Source organism: Oreochromis niloticus, linkage group LG15 (genome assembly GCF_001858045.2).
Source record: "Oreochromis niloticus isolate F11D_XX linkage group LG15, O_niloticus_UMD_NMBU, whole genome shotgun sequence".
Lineage (NCBI taxonomy): Eukaryota > Metazoa > Chordata > Actinopteri > Cichliformes > Cichlidae > Oreochromis > Oreochromis niloticus.
The window spans coordinates 36,096,780-36,115,908 of record NC_031980.2 but is presented as its reverse complement, the minus strand read 5'-3'; the positions used below and the strand labels follow the sequence as shown (position 1 = coordinate 36,115,908).

Genomic DNA, 19,129 nt, shown 5'->3' with positions numbered 1-19,129 from the left:
TGATGCACAGCAATTAAACAGGAGCCTGCGTGACAGACCTGACAAAAGCAGCTGAGAAATGACACCGGAGAACGTCCCGCTGGCCTCGCCTTAATGGAAGCAGGTTTTCAGATATTGCGTTCTGTTCCGTCACGCGGGAATCATCAAGCGAGATCGCCCCTCGCCCTGTAAACACTTTATCTGTGGATTTTTCTGATTCCATTTAAAGAGCAATCGCTGGTCTCAAACTTTGCACCAACATCACTCCTCCAATTGTCTGGCCTGTCGAGATCTGCCAGACTTGACACATTGATATTGTCAGCCAGGAATGAAGATCACCTGTAAAGTATTATGGTTGCACCCAAGACCGCTCGTCTTTTACAAGGACACAGCTTTGGAGTAGTTGTTTTCTTATCGATCTCTGTGTGCATTTCCTTTACAATGAGTATAAAATGAATAACAACACAGCTGAAAAAAATTAGCTGAAAAAAAGAATATCAATATGAATACCTTAAAACTTTCTCCATGAGTAGATGAATGCTAGGCATAAAGTGCTTTTAATGCACTTGCACAATCAAACTGATGATCCGGTGGAAGTTGTTCCATCTTGCGTTTTATTACTGCTAAACACTAGATTTATTACTTTCAGATTTTACACATCATATCATGCTTTACAGGTTTGCTTTTACAAGAAGTGGAGAGACTGCATTGTAAAATGCATGCTCTCTGCCTCCAAAAATGAATGTGCTTTAGTGATAAGGAGTGGATGAGAGGACAGGAGATACGGCACAATGCAGTGGCACATCTCCCAGCGCGAGCTGTTTCGCTGTGCAGCAGTCTGCGTTATACAATTCTCATGTGGTTCTCTGGCACCTTACAGTTCACCTAGCAGCTAGTCTGAACATAGGGCCACAGGTCTTTTGTTGCCCTGGACTATCCTCCAGCATAGGTGAAGAAACAAAGAGACACACAATCGTGACAATGATACTACGTCAACAGACTGTCTTTGGCATGTGGTAAATGCGCGTCACCCCCTGATTAATGCTGAATCATGATATTGAGATAAGAACGGTGGATGGAGTGTGCCAATGTCCACCAGCTTCCAACTCTTCAACCTCACCCTTCTGCTTTTTTCTGTGGAGCAGCTCGCTGCCATCTGTCAGGACTGGAAAGCCCTGGTGGCTTGCAGCAGGTTTTTCCAAACCTCCATACATGGCTGCCTCACCCTGTCAGACTCTGCTGTGCATGAACCCTCAGCCGTAACCAGTCACTGGGCTAGAAAACGGTGGAAGTCAAGCCCAAGCCTCATTGACACCCTTGAAAAATCTCTCTTAGTAGCGTTATTGACCCAGGACATAATCAGATGGCAGGCTGTACATTGGCCAGAAAAGGACATAGTAAAGTTAAGAAAGCATTACCGCCAGTGAAGCCAATTTAATGTAATTGAAAGCTGTTTACCTAAGTGCTATTTAATTGCCCGACTCCTCTTTGAATCTTTCATGCAACTCTGTGCCGCAGATAAACATAGCACAGCATTAGCAATGTTTCCTTATTAGTTATTCATGGCTTCATTTGCTTCATATCTCCCCTTATTCTTTGTGAGCAACGCTGAAAGCCAGCAAAAGCACATCCTCAGCCGAAACCTGTGAGTGGTGATGGCTCCTGCAAACTATGGAGAAGAAGAAAAGAAGCTTTCTACATGAAAAATGATTTTGATGAAGTAAACAGACCTCAAACAGCACAGAGACCAAGCCTTGCAATAAACAAATAAAAAACAGTGCGTGTACAGGATGTCTTTTTCCATGCAATATCAAACTTCTAGCCCCTGTGTATTATATCACGAGTTATACTGATGAAGCGCCAAGAATCATTTCCTTTAACAGCATGAGGCTAAATAAAAAACATGTCCCTCGCCTCTGGTCCTTATCTTTGCTGGCCCCAAGTCCTAATAAAGCTTGTGTGGGGCTCATAAATCAAGTGCATGTCTGCCTAACAGATACATCCATCCATTTTCTTCCGCTGGTCTCCAACCCAGGCAGGTCCTGGGTATGAGTCCAGATACATGATGATTAAAACAATGTGTAATTAAAAAAAAATCCTGCTCGGTTCATCTCCAGCGCAGTCAATTAAATAAACCCATCTTGGCCAAGACATTAGGGGCATGTCTGAGTCATTTCAGGCCTGTCAACAAAAAAGAAAAGGCGAGAAAGAAAAGAAACTGCAAGACTTCAGCTGAAATACTAAAATGGCTTCTGGCATGGCTTCAGGGTCACGCAACAGCTGTGACAGCGACCTCCGAGGGAGTTTCATTTTGACCGAGAGGGTGGTCAAAGGCTATTCTAGCACAGCTGAAGCTTAACTATAAATCTCCTCAACATGAAAAACCACTGCAGCTTGGCCTTTCTTTACCCAAATTAATGGGATTTATCTGCTAGCAGCATATGACGAGCTGCTTTCTGCATGTTAACCACCCTGATATTTACCTGATCGGATGTATAATTATCACTCGTGTTAAGTCAGTGTCACTAGACTGGCTTTAACACTGAGTGATGGCTCTGATTCTAAAAATAATATACAGCATATTATATGCAGAAATGTAAGGAGCAGTAGGAGTCGAGATAATTACAGCTTAACACTGATAATATATTACAGTTTGATCTTCCCCCAGACACCTGCTGTCTATGAATTTGTTCTTATACCTGTATAATTTCATCAGGGACCAGCTGAGAGTCACAGAAGGCAGCCCCCCATGTTATCTATTGTGTTTTAAGCTAATATGCGAGAGATCAATTCATGATTCTGGCAGGCACTCAAATGCAATATTTCCAAACCAACATTTTGAATTGGGTATAACAGGGTGGTTTTGCCACATTTCCATTGTCACTTTTGTGGATCACCCAGCCACAGCAATTCACACAGAGAGTAACACATATAAGTGAAATTAAGGCAAGGCTGAACTAAAAAAAAGTGCAAACAGCAAGTCCAGTGTGTTTGATTATACCTACACACTGCTAAAATAAAGAGGTGTTGATATCTTTGTGACAGGGACACGAAACAGGAAGAATAACAGTTACACTCTGCTTTTTAAATCATAATTATATCTGTAGAAAAGACGATGTAGTTTTTAGATTAAAATAAGTGGCTTTTTCTTGCAGAGCCCTGATATAAATAAACATGCAAAGTCATTGAGAATATTTGAACAGGATGGAGATGAAAGTTAAACGTTGGTGTTAACCGCCATCTAGTGGTCAGCTTTTGCATTGCAAAAAGACAGAAATAGCAAGATAATGATTTTAAAACTGCTAAATTTGGAATTTTTAAAGAAGCATGTATTGATTCAGCAATTCCCATCACTCAGAACAGCTTTTTAATCAATCATGAGCTTAAGTACTAATGCACAAACAATCATCTAAGGCATCAGTTTAAATGTAGCTGTAGGCTTCAATGCAAAAAGCCCCCAAAAATATGAGATAACATGTGATGATAAGTGTACCTGTTGCACAACAGCATACTTGTCTTCCAGTTCATTTGTGTTTTGTGCAATAATTGTCTGACATTTAACACTTTACACTTCAATCGTCATTTGCTGACTAAAGAAAGGGTGAAAGTCCCTGTGAGCCTATCACCATTACATTTACAGAGAAGTGCTATACTACTGTGTATAAAAAGTACTGCATTAACTTGCATAACATTAGGTTAATGTAGTATTTTTTCATGGAAAAGTAATTTGTCATTCTGGTAACTCTTTTGTAAAAAGAAAAGTGGAACAAATGAAACTGTTCCCTTTTTCTGTCACAGAAAACAAAGCATGCCTGTAGTGAGAGCCTCCATTGAAGGTTTTATTTACAGAACAATGATAATAATAACTTTATTTTTTAAAAGCATCTTTCAAAACAAAGTTACGCAGTACTTCACAGGATGAGACGGGAAACAAAATAAAACATTTATGAAGAGATAACAGGTGAAACAACATAAACTAGATGAATACTGCCGGCACACAAAGATAAAAGGAATACATTTAAAAAATAAATACATGTGAAATTTGGGTAAAATTAAAAGTAAATATGAGAAAAATTAAATTAAAAATGATCACTAGGAGAAGAAGAGAAAACTGCCATGAAGACACAACCCAAAGAGGAGGCACAGAAAAGGCCTGCTTATAAAAATATATCTTTAAGAGGGATTTAAAAGATGATAATGAGCTCCCCACTCTGATGGCCTCAGGGAGATTGTTCAAAAGAGTGAGTGTTCTCACAGTAAAAGCCCGATCATCCTCAGTTGTCAGTCACGACTTTGAGATGGCCAGCAGAGCCTTGACTGAGGACCTTGGGTTGTGACCACGGGCAGACGGTGACGCCCAAAGGCAAATAAAATGTTGAGATCAATTCTAATAATAATAGGCAACCTATGAAGGGAAGCATGAGTTCTGCTGCCGAAATTTGGACCAGCTGCAGTTTGCGTAAACTTTGGCTGTACAATATAACAATAGTCTAATAGTCTAACTCAGAGGAGATAGAAGTATGTAGTTATAACCACCTCTATATTTATTTTATAGTGATCTGAGCTTACTGAGACTCCTAAGCTGCATAAATAAAACAGGACTGGACAACTGAACTGACTGCTGGCTGCATATTTAAGCTCATGTGTGGCACTAGGAGGTCAGGTAATGTTAGGTAAGGTGGTTGTATTGAGTTTAAAAGGTGCATCCGGTCCGATAATGGCCAATGGGCTCTATGTGTTTGTGAACTGCTCAGAGTATCAAAACATAAATGACACTCGACTTTATAATGCAAAGTGTTTGTCATTATATAAATGTCCACTTTCAGAGCAGGAGGAAGCAGGAGGAAGTACCGGCAGCCGCCTGAAGGTGGCAGTGTAGGCAGGGTGGAGATAGCTTCTGCTGCATGGACACAGTGGTGAGCGCAGCGTAGTCTGCCAGCGAGGGTAGGTAGAGCTTAAAGGCGCTAAAATGTCAGGAAAGAGTTTTCGAGTCAGCGACGGGGACTGGATATGTCCGGATAAAAAGTACGTACTCCAACACAGTGAATAAATCACAGTATGTGGGGCTCTGTGTAGCAGTAGACTGGTGCTTAGTGTGCAGCTGTTAACAGGCAGGTTAGCAAGTGTAGGCCTTTTAGCATGTGACTCATGCTAACGTTCAGCAGCTCAATAAAATGGCTCACTTTCACTCATAATTTCGGCCTAGAACAGAACAGAATGAACACGATCGGTTTCAAGCTTAGATGCTGGAGAATATCAGTGCAAGGGGGGATATTGGGTGCTAGTTTCTCCTGGGCGCAGAAATGCTATTTAGCACGCTAGCCGTGGTTAGCTAACGTGGGTTGGGTTGAGTGTTTGCACTCGCTGCTGTTGTGGGTGGTGTTTATGATGTTGTAGAGGCCAAGTGGTCATGAGTGAAGAGTCTTTATCCGGAGTCAGCAGTATCGTGTTTCCAGTGAACTCCGTTAAATGCGTACGGACACAGTTGCTGCACTTGTCGCGCCTCAGGCTTATGACAGAGGGTGTCTGAGGAAGTAGCACAGGCTAATGGAGAGATGAATAAACTGCACCAGCCTGCAGCATACTTACACATGTCAAAGCGAGTGAGGAACGAGCTCAAGCCTTACCTGCATATAAAATTTTGTTTTAGTTTTTTGTAAATGTTGCTTTTGCAGGTGTGGAAATGTGAACTTTGCCAGAAGGACAAGTTGCAACAGATGTGGTAGAGGTGAGTCCCCCTTCTCTATCTTATTGCTGTTATATAAAACTTGAGAATGCAAATAATCTTTATTCTGTGCATAATCCTTTAAAAATATGTTGATTTAATTTACTGTATTTTTAATGCAGAAAAAACTACAGAAGCGAAGATGATGAAGGCAGGAGGGACGGAGATTGGAAAAACACTCGCTGAAAAGAGTCGAGGCCTCTTCAGTGCGAATGACTGGCAATGCAAAACGTATGATATCATCACAAAAAGCATCTTAACACCATATCAGATAGGTGTCTTTGGTATTTGTGTTTTTTCACTTGCACAGGAGGCGGCATAAAGTGCAAGAAATAAAGATTTCATAATTTGCGAGTGAGGCAGGATCCAAATTACCAATCACTATTTTAGCTGATTGCTGAAAATGTGCAAAAAGTACTAATAAATACCAGAAAAATATTTTATTTTCTCATTTATATTCATAACTTGTACCTCCAGCATCGGATCCAAGTTTGATACTCCCTTTTTTTTTTTTTTAATGTTAGAAAAGACATAGTCTTCTATGTCGGGGCGATCGTGGCTCAAGAGTTGGGAGTTCGCCTTGTAATCGGAACGTTGCCGGTTCGAGCCCCGGCTTGGATAGTCTCGGTCGTTGTGTCCTTGGGCAAGACACTTCACCCGTTGCCTACTGGTGGTGGTCAGAGGGCCCGGTGGCGCCAGTGTTCGGCAGCCTCGCCTCTGTCAGTGCGCCCCAGGGTGGCTGTGGCTACTATGTAGCTTGCCATCACCAGTGTGTGAATGGGTGGATGTCTGGATATGTAAAGCGCTTTGGGGTCCTTAGGGACTAGTAAAGCGCTATATAAATACAGACCATTTACCATTTTTCTTTGGCATATTTGCATATATGCAAAAATCACTCTCCATAAATACAAATTATTTAAGAAGAACTTACAATGAGTCCCGCATCGGATGTAATAACAGGAGTCTGTGGTGTAACACATTTGCAAGAAATTTGACGCTTGCAATCCGAATACGCAAAATATGCTGCTTAACCACGCAACATTTAATGGTTTGCATTGTTACAGACAAATGAGAGCAACCAGAGTTTGTAACACTGCAAGCTCCAGTTTACTTGATTGACAAGCTACGGGCAATATGACACAGAAATATGAGATTTTCCATGTGTCACACACGAGTTAGAAGTTAACTTGCCAACCTTTGCTGTAAACTAGATGCTGTTTGTGGACACCTTCATCTCGGATATTGTTGTAACAAATAGTGTTGCTGCTTTTTGGATATAATAGTACTCTAACCAGCATTTGCCTCCACCTTCTTGTGTGCATAAAGATGTGGAAATGTGAATTGGGCGAGACGGTCAGAGTGCAACATGTGCAACACCCCCAAATATGCCAAGCTTGAAGAAAGAACAGGTAACTCAATATGTTATCTGTAAATATTTTTTTTGTTTGTTACTTTGATCATTAGTTATTGATGTTTTGTTTTTTTTTTCTTATGTAATGCTTTCAGGTTACGGTGGAGGGTTCAATGAAAGGGAGAATGTGGAATATATCGAACGGGAGGAATCTGACGGTGAATATGATGAGGTAAGTGTCATCTGGTACCCGAAGATTGCTGCTCTGATGTTTGACGAGTGAAAGATTTTAGCTTCAGAGGAAGCCAACATTGGCAGTGTTCAGATTTATAGAGATGTGCTGTTTCTTATTCCACCAGTTTGGTAGGAAAAAGAAAAAATACCGTGGGAAGAGCAACAGCACGTCTTCCTCAAAAGAAAGTGAAAAGAAGGAAGTGCCAAAAGAGGAGGAGGAGGAGGAAGAAGACGAAGAGGAGGAGGATGAAGATGGTGACCTGTCCAAATACAAATTGGATGTAAGATTGTTTTTTTTAATTTACAATCACCAATCTGGATAATATCAAATTATTTTATTAAAAACAAAGAAGCACAACAACAAAAAAGCACTTCCTTTGCAGGATGATGAGGAGGAGGAAGATGATGATGATGAAGATGGTGACCTGTCAAAGTACGACCTGATTGCCAGTGACGAAGACGACGATAAGCCAGCTAAGAAAAAAGGCAGCCGCTCCGGTTCATCCCGCTCCCGTTCCCGCTCCTCCTCGCGCTCCTCCAGCTCCAGTTCACGGTCTAGGTCCAGGTAAAAGGGTACAGGTCAAGGGTAACTCCGGGCAAAATGTCAGTATCGGCTCAATCTTCTTCTGATTTACTAATCAACATCAATTAAATGTCCTGTTGTGCTCATTTGTTGTCCTCCCTCTTCTAAACCCTTACCTTGTATTCATTCATATGGGATCCGTGTGTGTAGGATATTGTTGTTTTTCCTGTTTTCATTACTTTAATTCCAGCCACCCCGTAGGTGTATTGAATACTCGCCGATGCTTTGAGGCAGTTTTAAGTATTTCCTAAGAGTAGCTTGCTGTTAATTGTGCCTATTTCCTCATTACCACCCTGCATAGCTCTGTCCCTGTGTAGAAAATATTGGAAAGGTTTTGTGTTTTTTGTCTTTCAGATCCCGCTCTAGAAGCTCATCCAGTTCCAGATCTGGATCTCGCTCGAGGTCCCGCTCCAGGTGAATGAGGTGACATGCACTCTCTCCCGTTAGGGAGTGTATGTGTGGGGCAGAAAGCTCCACAGCAGTCCTTTTACTTAGCTCACGTTATAGCAGGGGTTTTTTTGTTCGTTTTTTTTTCCAAATTATCTGCTGAGAGGGAGAAAATTAAAAGTCAGGGTTGAAGTTTAATGTAGTAAATCGTTTTCAGTCACTTTATGTGGGCTTATTTTAGACTTCAATTAGGCCTGAGAGTACAATTAGTATTGAGTTTAAGGCTTACTTTAGCTTGTACGTGTAAATGGAGATCTCGGGTCTTTATCAAGCCTCTCTCGGGAGTTACTCCTGCTTTACCCACTGAGTTAATGGGACTATATTAAAAAGAGGCGCATTTTTCTTTATTTATTTACATTTAAAGTAATTCCAAGGACACTCAACCAGAGAGCCATACAGCATCTTCAGTCAAATGTTCTCAGTGTCAGTGATCCGTAGCAAAGTGCTCCTAATCCCCTCCTAATCAGAGAAGCTTGATAGAGATACCCACATTGGTGAGACCCTGTCGTACCTTACTGACCTCACTGCTTGGTTTATTCCTCATAAAGATCCAGCTCCAGGTCTGGAAAGGGCTCCTCTCCCCGGAAGAGGTCCCGCTCCCCCTCCTCCTCACCTGAGAGGAGACAGAAGCGCAGTCGCTCCAGGTCGTCATCTGGAGGGAGAAAACGGAGGCGTTCTAGATCGCGTTCGTCCGAAAGGTTTGGGTTTCTGTGGAATACCACAATGGCACTGATTGTTGTTAGCCATGTGTCGCCTGGCTTATGGGAATTCAGTTTTACAGAAATACGTTCACACTTTTGCCACGTTTATAACGCTTTTTATTTATTCTGACCTTGTACTTGGTTATGCATAAACTGAGTGTTAATGGAAAAGCGTGCTAACCTGTTTCTTCTTCCCATGGTGTTTTGTTTGATTTCAGGCGGCGTGGCCACTCTTCAGGATCGTCCCATTCTGGCTCCAGTTCAAAAAAGAAATAACTTTATTACTGTCTTTAATACAAGAAAAGGAATCCTAGTGGAAGTGCATGTTGTGTTGCCAAAAAACAAAGACAAAAAAAACCAACCATCCTTTCAGCATACTTTCATTAAAAGTCTTAAACCCCCTCCCAGAGAAAGAGAGGCAGCAGCTCCCTTTTTAAAACCACATTCATCCCGATATGTGACGAGTGTTTGTATAGGTTTCCAATAAACATAAATGTTTGGTCCTATATGAAAATCAGATATAGTGTCAAGAGGCTGTATTCCATTTTAAACCCACTTAATATCTTCATGGCAGTACACTTAGTTTCTGAAAAAATCGGAGCAAAATCTGTCCTTTTGGTTTTTTTAATTTTTCCCTTATGGGCCCTAAGAGACGCCAATGATTTTTCTAACAACTTACATGGTTTGTTTTTTTAAGTAAGGGTGAAGTTCTTCAGCACCAATTTAGCCGACTTGTGATTTAGCTATGAATTTTGGCCTGTTTGTTTGATTTTGATGATAAATGTCCTCTATTTTGTGTTTTCAAGGTAAGTATTTTACTTTTTGATAATGCTTGTTTTAAGTACGTTCTTGGTTGCTCGGTTTAGGTTTAATTTTTGTTTTCTTTTACATAATCGTGGCGTATCTGGACTCCATGCTACCGATTATTTCTTTGAATTTGTCATGAAACAAATTAATTCATTTTTTTCCCTTTTTGCTCCAGATTAGTGCAGAAAGAGTAGCATTTCTGGTAACATGTGGCAGTACAGTCTTTACTGATTAAAATACCTGAAATGTACTTGTGTAAATAAAATTCTGTCAACATTGCTTCCTGTTAATACTGTGTTTGATATTAAGATTTTATTGAGGGGTTGGGGTTTTTACGTCAAGCTGTTTTAATTCTAATTTGAGGAAATGTGTAAAAGTTCGGCGAGAGGGGAAAGTATATAAATATATATAGAGAGAGAGAGAGAGAGAGATTTTTTTTTAAAGTTGTGGTAGTATGTTTTCTCTAAGCACTTTGCAAAGCTCATCTTAACAGTAAGTGATCTTAACTTTTGTGGCCTTAGGCTATGGGCTGAAAGTTTCCATATTTACAAATATCAACACCAGATTTCATCCTAATCTACACTACTGTAAATCTAAAAAACAAATGCATCTACAATAACTTTTTTCTGTACTGCTTATTACTGAACTAATAAGGTCTTTTCACTGAACTCAGTTCTCAGTGTGGTCAACAGGTGGCAGATGTTGCCCGAGCTGGTAATCTGAGCTCAAGCAATGGCAATATTGCTTGATTAAAATTCTTTAGGGCTCGAAGTTATACCCTTTAAATTAACAATCGCCTTGGAAGTGAAGCCGTTTGCCACTGTCATGGTCTGTGTTGATAAATTCCACGGATTTATTCAAGGGTACATGGATGGGAAAATAAACCCACTGGTCAAGTTTACATTTATTGGCTCGATAGATAAAAGCAATAAACAACTGGGAAAAGGAATTTGGGCCACATAGTCAACTTCTTTACAAAATTGCCATTTCCTGGCACAATTATTAAAGTACATTTAACTTCAAGTTTTGTGAGATTCATACTGAACCAAAAACTATAACACAATAGTTCAAAGTAAATAGCTGAAGAAATGGAACATAAATAATAGGGTACTGGCTACACAAAAAGCTCAGGTTTTAAAATCTTATGTTTAAAAAGTAGGTGAAACTTAAATACAGTTGAGTGCTAAGTGTAGTATGTGATTTTCATATGTGTGTGTATATGTATGTATATATATATATATATATATATACACACACACACCAAATGACAGCAACATCAGGAACATGAGAATCTGGAGAAGTACCAAGGACTCAGAGAAGAGCTCTAGAAGATGTGGAAGGTGAGGGTAAAAGTGGTAATTGGAGCACTCTGTGCAGCGACTCCCAAGCTAGGCGAGTGGCTCCAGTAGATCCCAGGAACAACATCTGGGATCTCTGTCCAGAAGAGCGCAGTCCGGGGAAAAGCAGGATCCTCAAGCTCCCAGGCCTCTGATAGAGGCGCTTGCCCACAGAGGTGAGAGAGGAAGCTGGGAGCTCAGGAGTTTAAAAAGCCAAATAAAACTGTAAAATTTGAATTGTGAGTATACTAAAATTATATGTAAAAAAGCTGTTTATGTCACAATAAAATGGCTTTTTAAAATAAAGCAACAAGCAAGATAAAATTGCTTGGCCAACTTGGAAATACAGTATAGCAAAGTGTGAAATCTCTTAGTATAGGTGACAGTGCAAAGTTGATACAAATTGTTTTGATGGGGAATAGATTATTCTGCTGATAGACAAATGTGTTACAATGTAACACACTGTGTTACAATGTAACATATTTGTAACATTGTAACAAAGAACTCTTTACAATGTAACAGTTACACTGTAAAGAGGTCTTCGTGGAAGATTTTTGCCCCTGGGTTGAAAAAATCCATGTGTATATACATCCAATATGTAATCCATATGTAATTAATAACAACATTTTGACTTACTGCTTACTCGTCACAAGAGTTTTGTATGTTTGTCTTTGTGTACATTATAATCAACCCAGTCCTTTCAGGCTACTTAAAATATCTTTATAGAACGATGTTATCTTTATTGCATTATTGTTGCCCTTTTGGCCAGATCACTGTTGAAAAAAGACACGTTTAATGCCACAAACACTCTTTATCCAGATAAATAAAGGGCATACAAAAGTCAACTTGCCAAAAACTGATTGCAGCTTCAATCTTGTGACGTTATTTCTGTCTGAAAATGATTTGATATCATTCATGGGAGATAGGTTTGACAGATTATAGCCCAACAACTCATTTACAACAGTTCAAATACCGGCAATCATTTGTTGGCAAATGCAGGAAATCACTTTTTGGCAGAGGATTACAACACCGGTATTTAAAGTGCTGTAAATAATTTTCTGGCCTACAATATGACAAACATGGCTATCAGACATAGAAGCTCCAATCAGCTTTTGGCAAAGTGACTTTTATTTATCGAGATAAAAGTTTTCATTGTTATTAAATGTATTTTTCAAGAGAGTCTGGCCATCAGGGAAACAGAAAAAGGCAATAAACATAACTTGTGTGTGAAAAGATATTTTAAGTGGCTAAAAGGATTGGATGGATTATAACGCGGGTACATCGTCATATAAAGATACTTGTAAGATAGTTAATTTCTTTATCTTTCATATAGCACCGTGTAAAGCGCCGGAATCCTGTTTACCAATATAAGTAAACATGTTAGATATAAAAGAAAACCACACAGAAACATCGATCGCTTTTTGGCACAACACCGGAGGGTCGATGTCTGGTCCCTACTTACCGGTGCCCTTATTCCAGACACTTAAGGACAGTGGTTATTAGAGCACAGTGAAAATATGGGCTTCCTTCGGACCCGAAATAGTCCCGCCTCCAGCGCTTAAAGGACACCTCGCGCTTTACGCATCGCATTCAGTTGGAGCACTTTGGGGCGCAAGATGATGCCGGACCGACACGCACGGGGTAACAGCTGTACATAAGTATACACCTTCAGAAACAATCACTGGAATCAGCTTTGATTCTCTAGAGGGCTTGCACACCACCAGTGAAGAAGATATGCTGGACGCCAACGTCTCCAAGACACTGCGCCAAAGCAATTGCACAAATAATTCCAGTTGTGGATATGCATCAGTTGGATTTCCTATAACTATGATGATCACCGGAATGGTGGGCAACTCGTTAGCTCTTATCCTGGTGTGCATCTCCTACAGAAAGAAGGAAAATAAAAGGAAAAAGTCCTTCTTGCTTTGCATTGGATCTCTGGCGCTGACAGACCTGTTTGGGCAGCTTTTGACAAGTCCAATTGTGATTTCAGTTTACCAAAGTGGTATGGATTGGGATCGCATCGACAAATCTGGCAAGTTATGCGCCTTTTTTGGCGTGTGCATGACAACTTTTGGCCTGTGCGCTCTCTTCATGGCGAGTGCCATGGCGATCGAAAGGGCCTTGGCTATAACTAATCCGCACTGGTACTCGAATCACATGAAGACAAGTGTGACAAAGCAGATTTTAGCTGTTATATGGGGTCTTGTTTTGCTGTTTGCTCTGCTGCCAGTAGCAGGGGTCGGGGACTACACGCAGCAGTGGCCGGGCACCTGGTGCTTCATCAGCACGGTTGATGCCGAAGTCCCGGGGAATAGATTCTTCTCCACCACTTTTGCCATACTCGGGATTTCGGCTCTACTTATAACTCTTTTCTGCAATGTGGTGACGATCCGGGGCGTAGTTACCCGGTGTAAAACAAAATCAGGCACTTCTCAGTCTTCAAAGCAGTGGGAACGGCTCACCACGGAGACCGTCATCCAGTTGTTAGGGATTATGTGCGTCCTGCTTATATGCTGGTCTCCTCTGCTGGTATGTTTTTTACAGGCGACTGCAGGATATATATTTTCTTACAGTGTACTTGCGTAGGCATATTTTATAACAATGTGCTGTCATAGTTTCATATAGTTATGTCCCGTAAAGTAATGTTAAAAAAACACGGATTGATTTTTAATGTGTTTGTTTCAGTACTTGTCACAAACAGCTTTAAATCTGTATCCATCTTCTCATCACATAAATGATGTCATGCATGTTTTCTCTGAAAGGCTGCTGCCTTTTGCCATTAAGAGGTAATCCACTTAGGGGTCCTGTTTAGGGATCTGCATAGTGCGCAATGAGATCATGGATTGTCAGTCACATATTTAACAGTCCCAGTGAGATATTAATAGAAGGCACAGCTCTGTGACAGCAGAGACCAACCGTGAAAATTAGTTTTTGCTCGTTCCCCAACAGGACTGTTGTTAGAGTGTGTTTCCGTTATATGATTTAATGAACGTAAAATATAGGCTTCTGTACACAAAATCAGAAACTATTTTCCAACCAGCAAGCGTTTGTTCAGTAAATTAAAGCTTTTGTCACTTAATGGCATGCTTTCTCCTCATTCTCTCAGTGTGAAAAAAAAAATAAAGTTCTGCCCAAACATCTTCCCCTCAGGTGCTGATGCTGAGGATGATCTCCACCCAGGTCTCGTCCGATCAGTGTAATTCAAAGGGCGCATCAAACCGCACCTCCAATCAGGATTTCCATCTAGATTGCAACTTCTTTCTGACGGCGATACGCTTGGCCTCCCTCAACCAGATCCTGGACCCGTGGGTCTATCTGCTTCTCAGGGAGATCCTCCTGCGCAAGTTCTGCATCATGGCTAATGCTGTCTCCAACTGCTCTTCAGAGGATCAGAAAGAGACGCATACAGCTCTTAACAAACAGAACCAAGAAACAAAACCTTCTTAACGCCCTCCTCTAAAATTAATCCAGCCTTGCGCAGTAATTCCTATCTTGTGACTCTGAAGCCAGGAGGGCTTTCTATCAGGATAATGAAACAGGCAAAAGAGTGAGAATGGATTTCTGCCCATGACAGGATATTGTGCAGCAGGAGCCAGTGTAGCCTCTGTTGCACTGATAATGAAATGAAAACTATCTTCTGAGCATTCGTTTTGCATATAGCACATTCCATTCAAAGCCACCTAACCAGCATGCGGACGCATGACCGTGTCATCTCATGCAACAGGCTGCTGTGCAGTTACCAGGAACTCTATTGTCACCCGTTTTCATTTTTAAAAGCAAACTCAGTATTTCAGTATTGGGGCATTCAAACTGACTCACGTGGAAGTGCTGAATCTCATGCTCACTGCGTTCTGTAACTTGAAGCCATAAGCTAACTAAAAGACAAATGTTTCTTGTGAATGTCTGTGAGTGAAGGTACTGTAACTTGCTTAAATTAAGATGTACATATCTTTGGCATCTCTTACATGAAATGTAACCACTTGTTTGAAAACTGAAAGGAGCAACTAAAGGAAAATTTAACTGGAGCCAGTTGTAAATAACATTATTTATTAGTCTCTATGATATTTGCTGTTTCTGTGCTGAATGCCGATAATGCTACCTGCCTGGTATCCGTTGTATAGACTATACTTTGTAAAGTTTACTGTATAGTTTAGCTGTACATGGTGTTCCTAGGGGAACAGCTGGGACTACGACAATGTGAACTTTTAAAGTTTTTTTCTCCTGTATGTGAAATGCACATGGAGACAGTTCGTAACTGTCCCGAACCATCCTTTTAAAATATGTTGAAGGCAAGTCATATGAAACGAATGCCCAAATCTGGAGGTGTTTCACTGGATTAAAGGGTTTTAATGATCTGCGAGAACACAAGGTGTAACGATGAATGTGCCTAATTTCACTAGCCAAACCTGTTTGGACAAAAAAGAAAAGAAAGATTGTTATAGATTTTAACCAGTTACATCAATGAAAGTATAGACTGGTGATCATCATCAAGAACAGTGGTGCAATGAACACAGTCAATGTCAAAATGTTCAAAACCCCACAAAGTGTAACAAACTCCTAAACAGTTTATTTGAAGCTGCTTGCACAGCAGGCTGCCATCAGTCGTTAATGATGTGAGCCGGTCACATGAATGCACCTTTGCTGCTACTTGTGAATTTTTGCTGCAGGCACATGATTTCGACATGTTTTTAGCCGTGTGATATATGCTTTTCATTCACTGGTGGGTTTCTTGGATACTGTGGACAGCCCCATTTGTATTCCACCATTGTTTATATTTTGTCATTACAGCCCCTATCCTACCCCTAAATAGGTATTAATTATTAATTCCCTTTAATGTGTATAGTGCATTTTTTCCCCTGAGGTCTCAGATGAAGTCAGTGTCATTTCTAATGAGGTGGTTTGCTTCTAGTGCCACCAGAATAAATGTTGATGCTGCTGTTAGAAAAAACCATGGGCATGGTGGTGTAATTATCTTACGCCACCATTTATGTTATTTTTTGTACTTGTTTTTGTACATACTGTTAATGTTTGACAGCCTCGAGACCCGGCTCATTCGCTGTCATGGTAACCTTCAGGCTACGGGGCAAATTCTTGTCACAACTCTGCCTTCTCAGCATATCAGCCAACTAGATTAGGCTGATGTACTCTCATCTCTGCCATGTCTGGTTTTGCCTTTGCCGTTCAGCTGCGAGAATGCACACAGGCTCAGTGGTAATGATCCGATCGGAAATTGTTGTCTGCAAAAAGCCATGTGAAAAATGAGCTTTTTCTCTTTGCTCGTATCTGTTCATCTGAGATTGAGTTTATCTTGTGTTAGTTGTGAAGGCTGAGTGCCTTACACTCAAAGGATTAACCTCGTTTGTTGTGTGAAAAAGGTGTCCCAGGGAACAAAACCTCTTTCAGGAGAGCATTGCACAGAGTGTTGCTGGCTACATTTGGCTGAATTTCACATATAACACCTAAGTGTTGTTACGCAGACACGATTGGGTTTTATTTTAACGAAGCCTTCACAAACTGAGAAAATATTGACAGCACATGCTGTCAAGAATTTATCAGGGTATTAAATTTGCACCCCCACAGTATAAAACAAAATGAAATAATAATTACTTATTTAAACACTATTTTAACCCGACCTAATGGCTCAGTAAAAGCCTGAACAACATTTACAAGGAGTCCTCTCTGGCTTTCTGGATGGTAGCTATGTCCTATGAAATATGAACGTTAATTCGTTTCCAGGATGGTACAAAGTAATATGAGGCCTCCAAGATCTAATATTTGAAGCCAATAACAGCAAATTTTGGGATTTATTAAGAAGTGTGCACATTATTTCATAGTACTATCCAAATTGTGCATTAATCACTTTAAGACAAACCCAGTACCAATGCTATTAATGGACTATTGAATTTAGTTTTAACCATTTACTTAAACTGCATTCATCTGTGTCAGCACCTTTTTGAGCACACTGGTGTAACCTCCTCTAGCATCACAGGGAAGCTATGGTTGTGCAGTGACTTAAAAGAAAAAGAAAAACCTGCAGAACACAGCGATGCCAGCGACTCCACTTAGCCGAGTCGATAAAGCTTGGAAGTGATTTACTGATTGCCACTCGAGCTTTATGTCTATGTCTGTGATTTCAAGATAAGAAGAGGCTGTCTCTAAAACCGTTTGCTTGATCGACATTTTGCACTTAAACTTGCTTGGAATTGCAATATTTCCTTGGAAATCATTAAGGATCACTTTTTATCATTGTGGTAATCATTTTCTTTCCCCTCCTTTCTGAAACAACTATGAATCTCCTCAAGAATCACGTTTAGTCACCCTGTAAAAGTCAACTGTGCTTTTTGTTTTTCCATGTTTGCCGTTCAAGAAAGAATGATGTGACTTGGATCAGTCTTTCTTGATTTTCTTGTTTTTGTTTGTATGAAGAAATGGCAGATTTCATGTAAAGGTGTAAAGAGCAGGTCACTGGTGACGTAAACTACTTACCGTTAAAAGGCAAGAAACAAGAGGTACGTGAGGAAAATGTTCCTCGAGTCTGTTAAAGAAGCACACAGTGGTGTCATGTGTGCGCACAGTTCAATAGAAAGAGGTCAGGCCCACCAGCCAGGTTTCTCTAATGAATGTAAATAAGTACTGTTAAAGGTACACGTCCTCATATTTTCCTCCCATGCTGCTGCTTTTGAATGTTATTTGAGAACTCTGTGCGCTCGGACTGAAGTTTCACTAAATTCTTATAAACTCTGAGACCCGATTCTCAGACGAGGGCTATCTGCAAACTTTCACACAGCGACTTTGGCAGTGCGCTTGTGATTTTCATCCTGGGGTCAGGTGGGGAATGCTGTGACCTCTACAGCTTTGTGTTTTTGGGGTTTTTTCTGTCAAAGATAAAGTTATGTAACAATATGTACTTGATTTGTATCAGTTCAGCTTTTAATGCACTTTCAAATCATTCTGTTTCACTGCTTCAGGCTGAATATAATTGTGTTATTTGATTTTAAATAATAAGTCATTCATTGTCATACCAATTAAAGCAGCCTGTGAAATGTGAAGTGGTAATAAACTGCAATTAGTCTGAGCCAAACACAACATTTTTTTAAAAAACTGAGGAACCGGGATATTCTGGTACCCACTGGAATAAAAAATTTCGATGTGCTGCCAATTTGAGTCTGACAACGGATCTTTGCTGCGTTTACTTTCACCCTATTTGAATATCACACATGAACTGTGCTTTGAATTTTAGAATTTCTCCCCTTGTGTATGAAATCAATCAAGAAACAATGAAACTGTTAACATTCTTTACATGAAAAAGACAAAAGACATGAACTATTTTAAAAGTCACGTGTGGACTCGTAACTACTTTACATCTCGGCCTGCTGAGATTGTTGGAGTTATGAGAACGATGATTTGAGAGTAAGATGACTGTTGCTTGACGGTGAATGTTTTGGACATTGTAAATCTTTTGAACGCTGTTAACAACTCTAAAGCATGTGTATGCTTCTTGCGCTTCTTGAACTTGTGCAATGTGTTTCCAATGGACCAATAAAAAGAACAATGCTGCACTAAACACTGTTCTGATCAATCATTGCATAAAAGGGTTTTAATTCACATGTTTGCATCGTTTCGAGATACAGTCCCATGACAAGTGTTTACCCTCCTTCCTGACTTCTTAGTGTTTTGCATATTTTTCCCTTACATATTTCAGTTCGTCAGACAAACAAAAATAACCCAAGTTAATACAAAATGCAATTTTTAAGTGATAATTTCATTTAATAAGGGGGTTTGGTTAATTGGTGATTCTAAATTGCCCATAGATGTGGATGGATGGATGGATGGATGGATGGATGGATGGATGGATGGATGGATGGATGGATGGATGGATACTACAATTAGTAAAACACATCACATATCTGATCTGTTTCATAGATACTGTTTGTTTCAAAGTGTAAAAATAACCCAAAGGTC

General features: G+C 40.2%; 2 protein-coding genes across 2 annotated transcripts; both read left to right on the top strand.

The window, feature by feature from the left end:
* The first annotated feature begins 4,835 nt into the window (after window positions 1-4,835).
* On the top strand, window positions 4,836-10,106 carry zranb2 (zinc finger, RAN-binding domain containing 2). Its single transcript, XM_013264170.3, has 10 exons — window positions 4,836-5,004; window positions 5,655-5,707; window positions 5,827-5,935; window positions 7,031-7,113; window positions 7,211-7,287; window positions 7,415-7,570; window positions 7,673-7,854; window positions 8,227-8,286; window positions 8,868-9,017; window positions 9,239-10,106. The coding sequence occupies exons 1-10, from the start codon at window positions 4,949-4,951 to the stop codon at window positions 9,294-9,296; spliced, it is 984 nt and encodes a 327-aa protein (XP_013119624.1). The 5' UTR covers window positions 4,836-4,948; the 3' UTR covers window positions 9,297-10,106.
* Window positions 10,107-12,668: 2,562 nt separating this feature from the next.
* ptger3 (prostaglandin E receptor 3 (subtype EP3)) lies at window positions 12,669-18,731 on the top strand. Its single transcript, XM_005459908.4, has 2 exons — window positions 12,669-13,696; window positions 14,318-18,731. The coding sequence occupies exons 1-2, from the start codon at window positions 12,899-12,901 to the stop codon at window positions 14,612-14,614; spliced, it is 1,095 nt and encodes a 364-aa protein (XP_005459965.1). The 5' UTR covers window positions 12,669-12,898; the 3' UTR covers window positions 14,615-18,731.
* Window positions 18,732-19,129: the final 398 nt, after the last annotated feature.

Excerpts from the sequence above, each read along its gene's own strand:
- zranb2 (XM_013264170.3), top strand. The coding sequence starts at position 4,949 with ATGTCAGGAAAGAGTTTTCGAGTCAGCGACGGGGACTGGATATGTCCG. Across the intron at positions 7,114-7,210 it reads CAAGCTTGAAGAAAGAACAG|GTTACGGTGGAGGGTTCAAT; the intron begins GTAACTCAATAT and ends TAATGCTTTCAG. Across the intron at positions 7,855-8,226 it reads AGTTCACGGTCTAGGTCCAG|ATCCCGCTCTAGAAGCTCAT; the intron begins GTAAAAGGGTAC and ends TTTGTCTTTCAG.
- ptger3 (XM_005459908.4), top strand. The coding sequence starts at position 12,899 with ATGCTGGACGCCAACGTCTCCAAGACACTGCGCCAAAGCAATTGCACA. Across the intron at positions 13,697-14,317 it reads TATGCTGGTCTCCTCTGCTG|GTGCTGATGCTGAGGATGAT; the intron begins GTATGTTTTTTA and ends TCTTCCCCTCAG.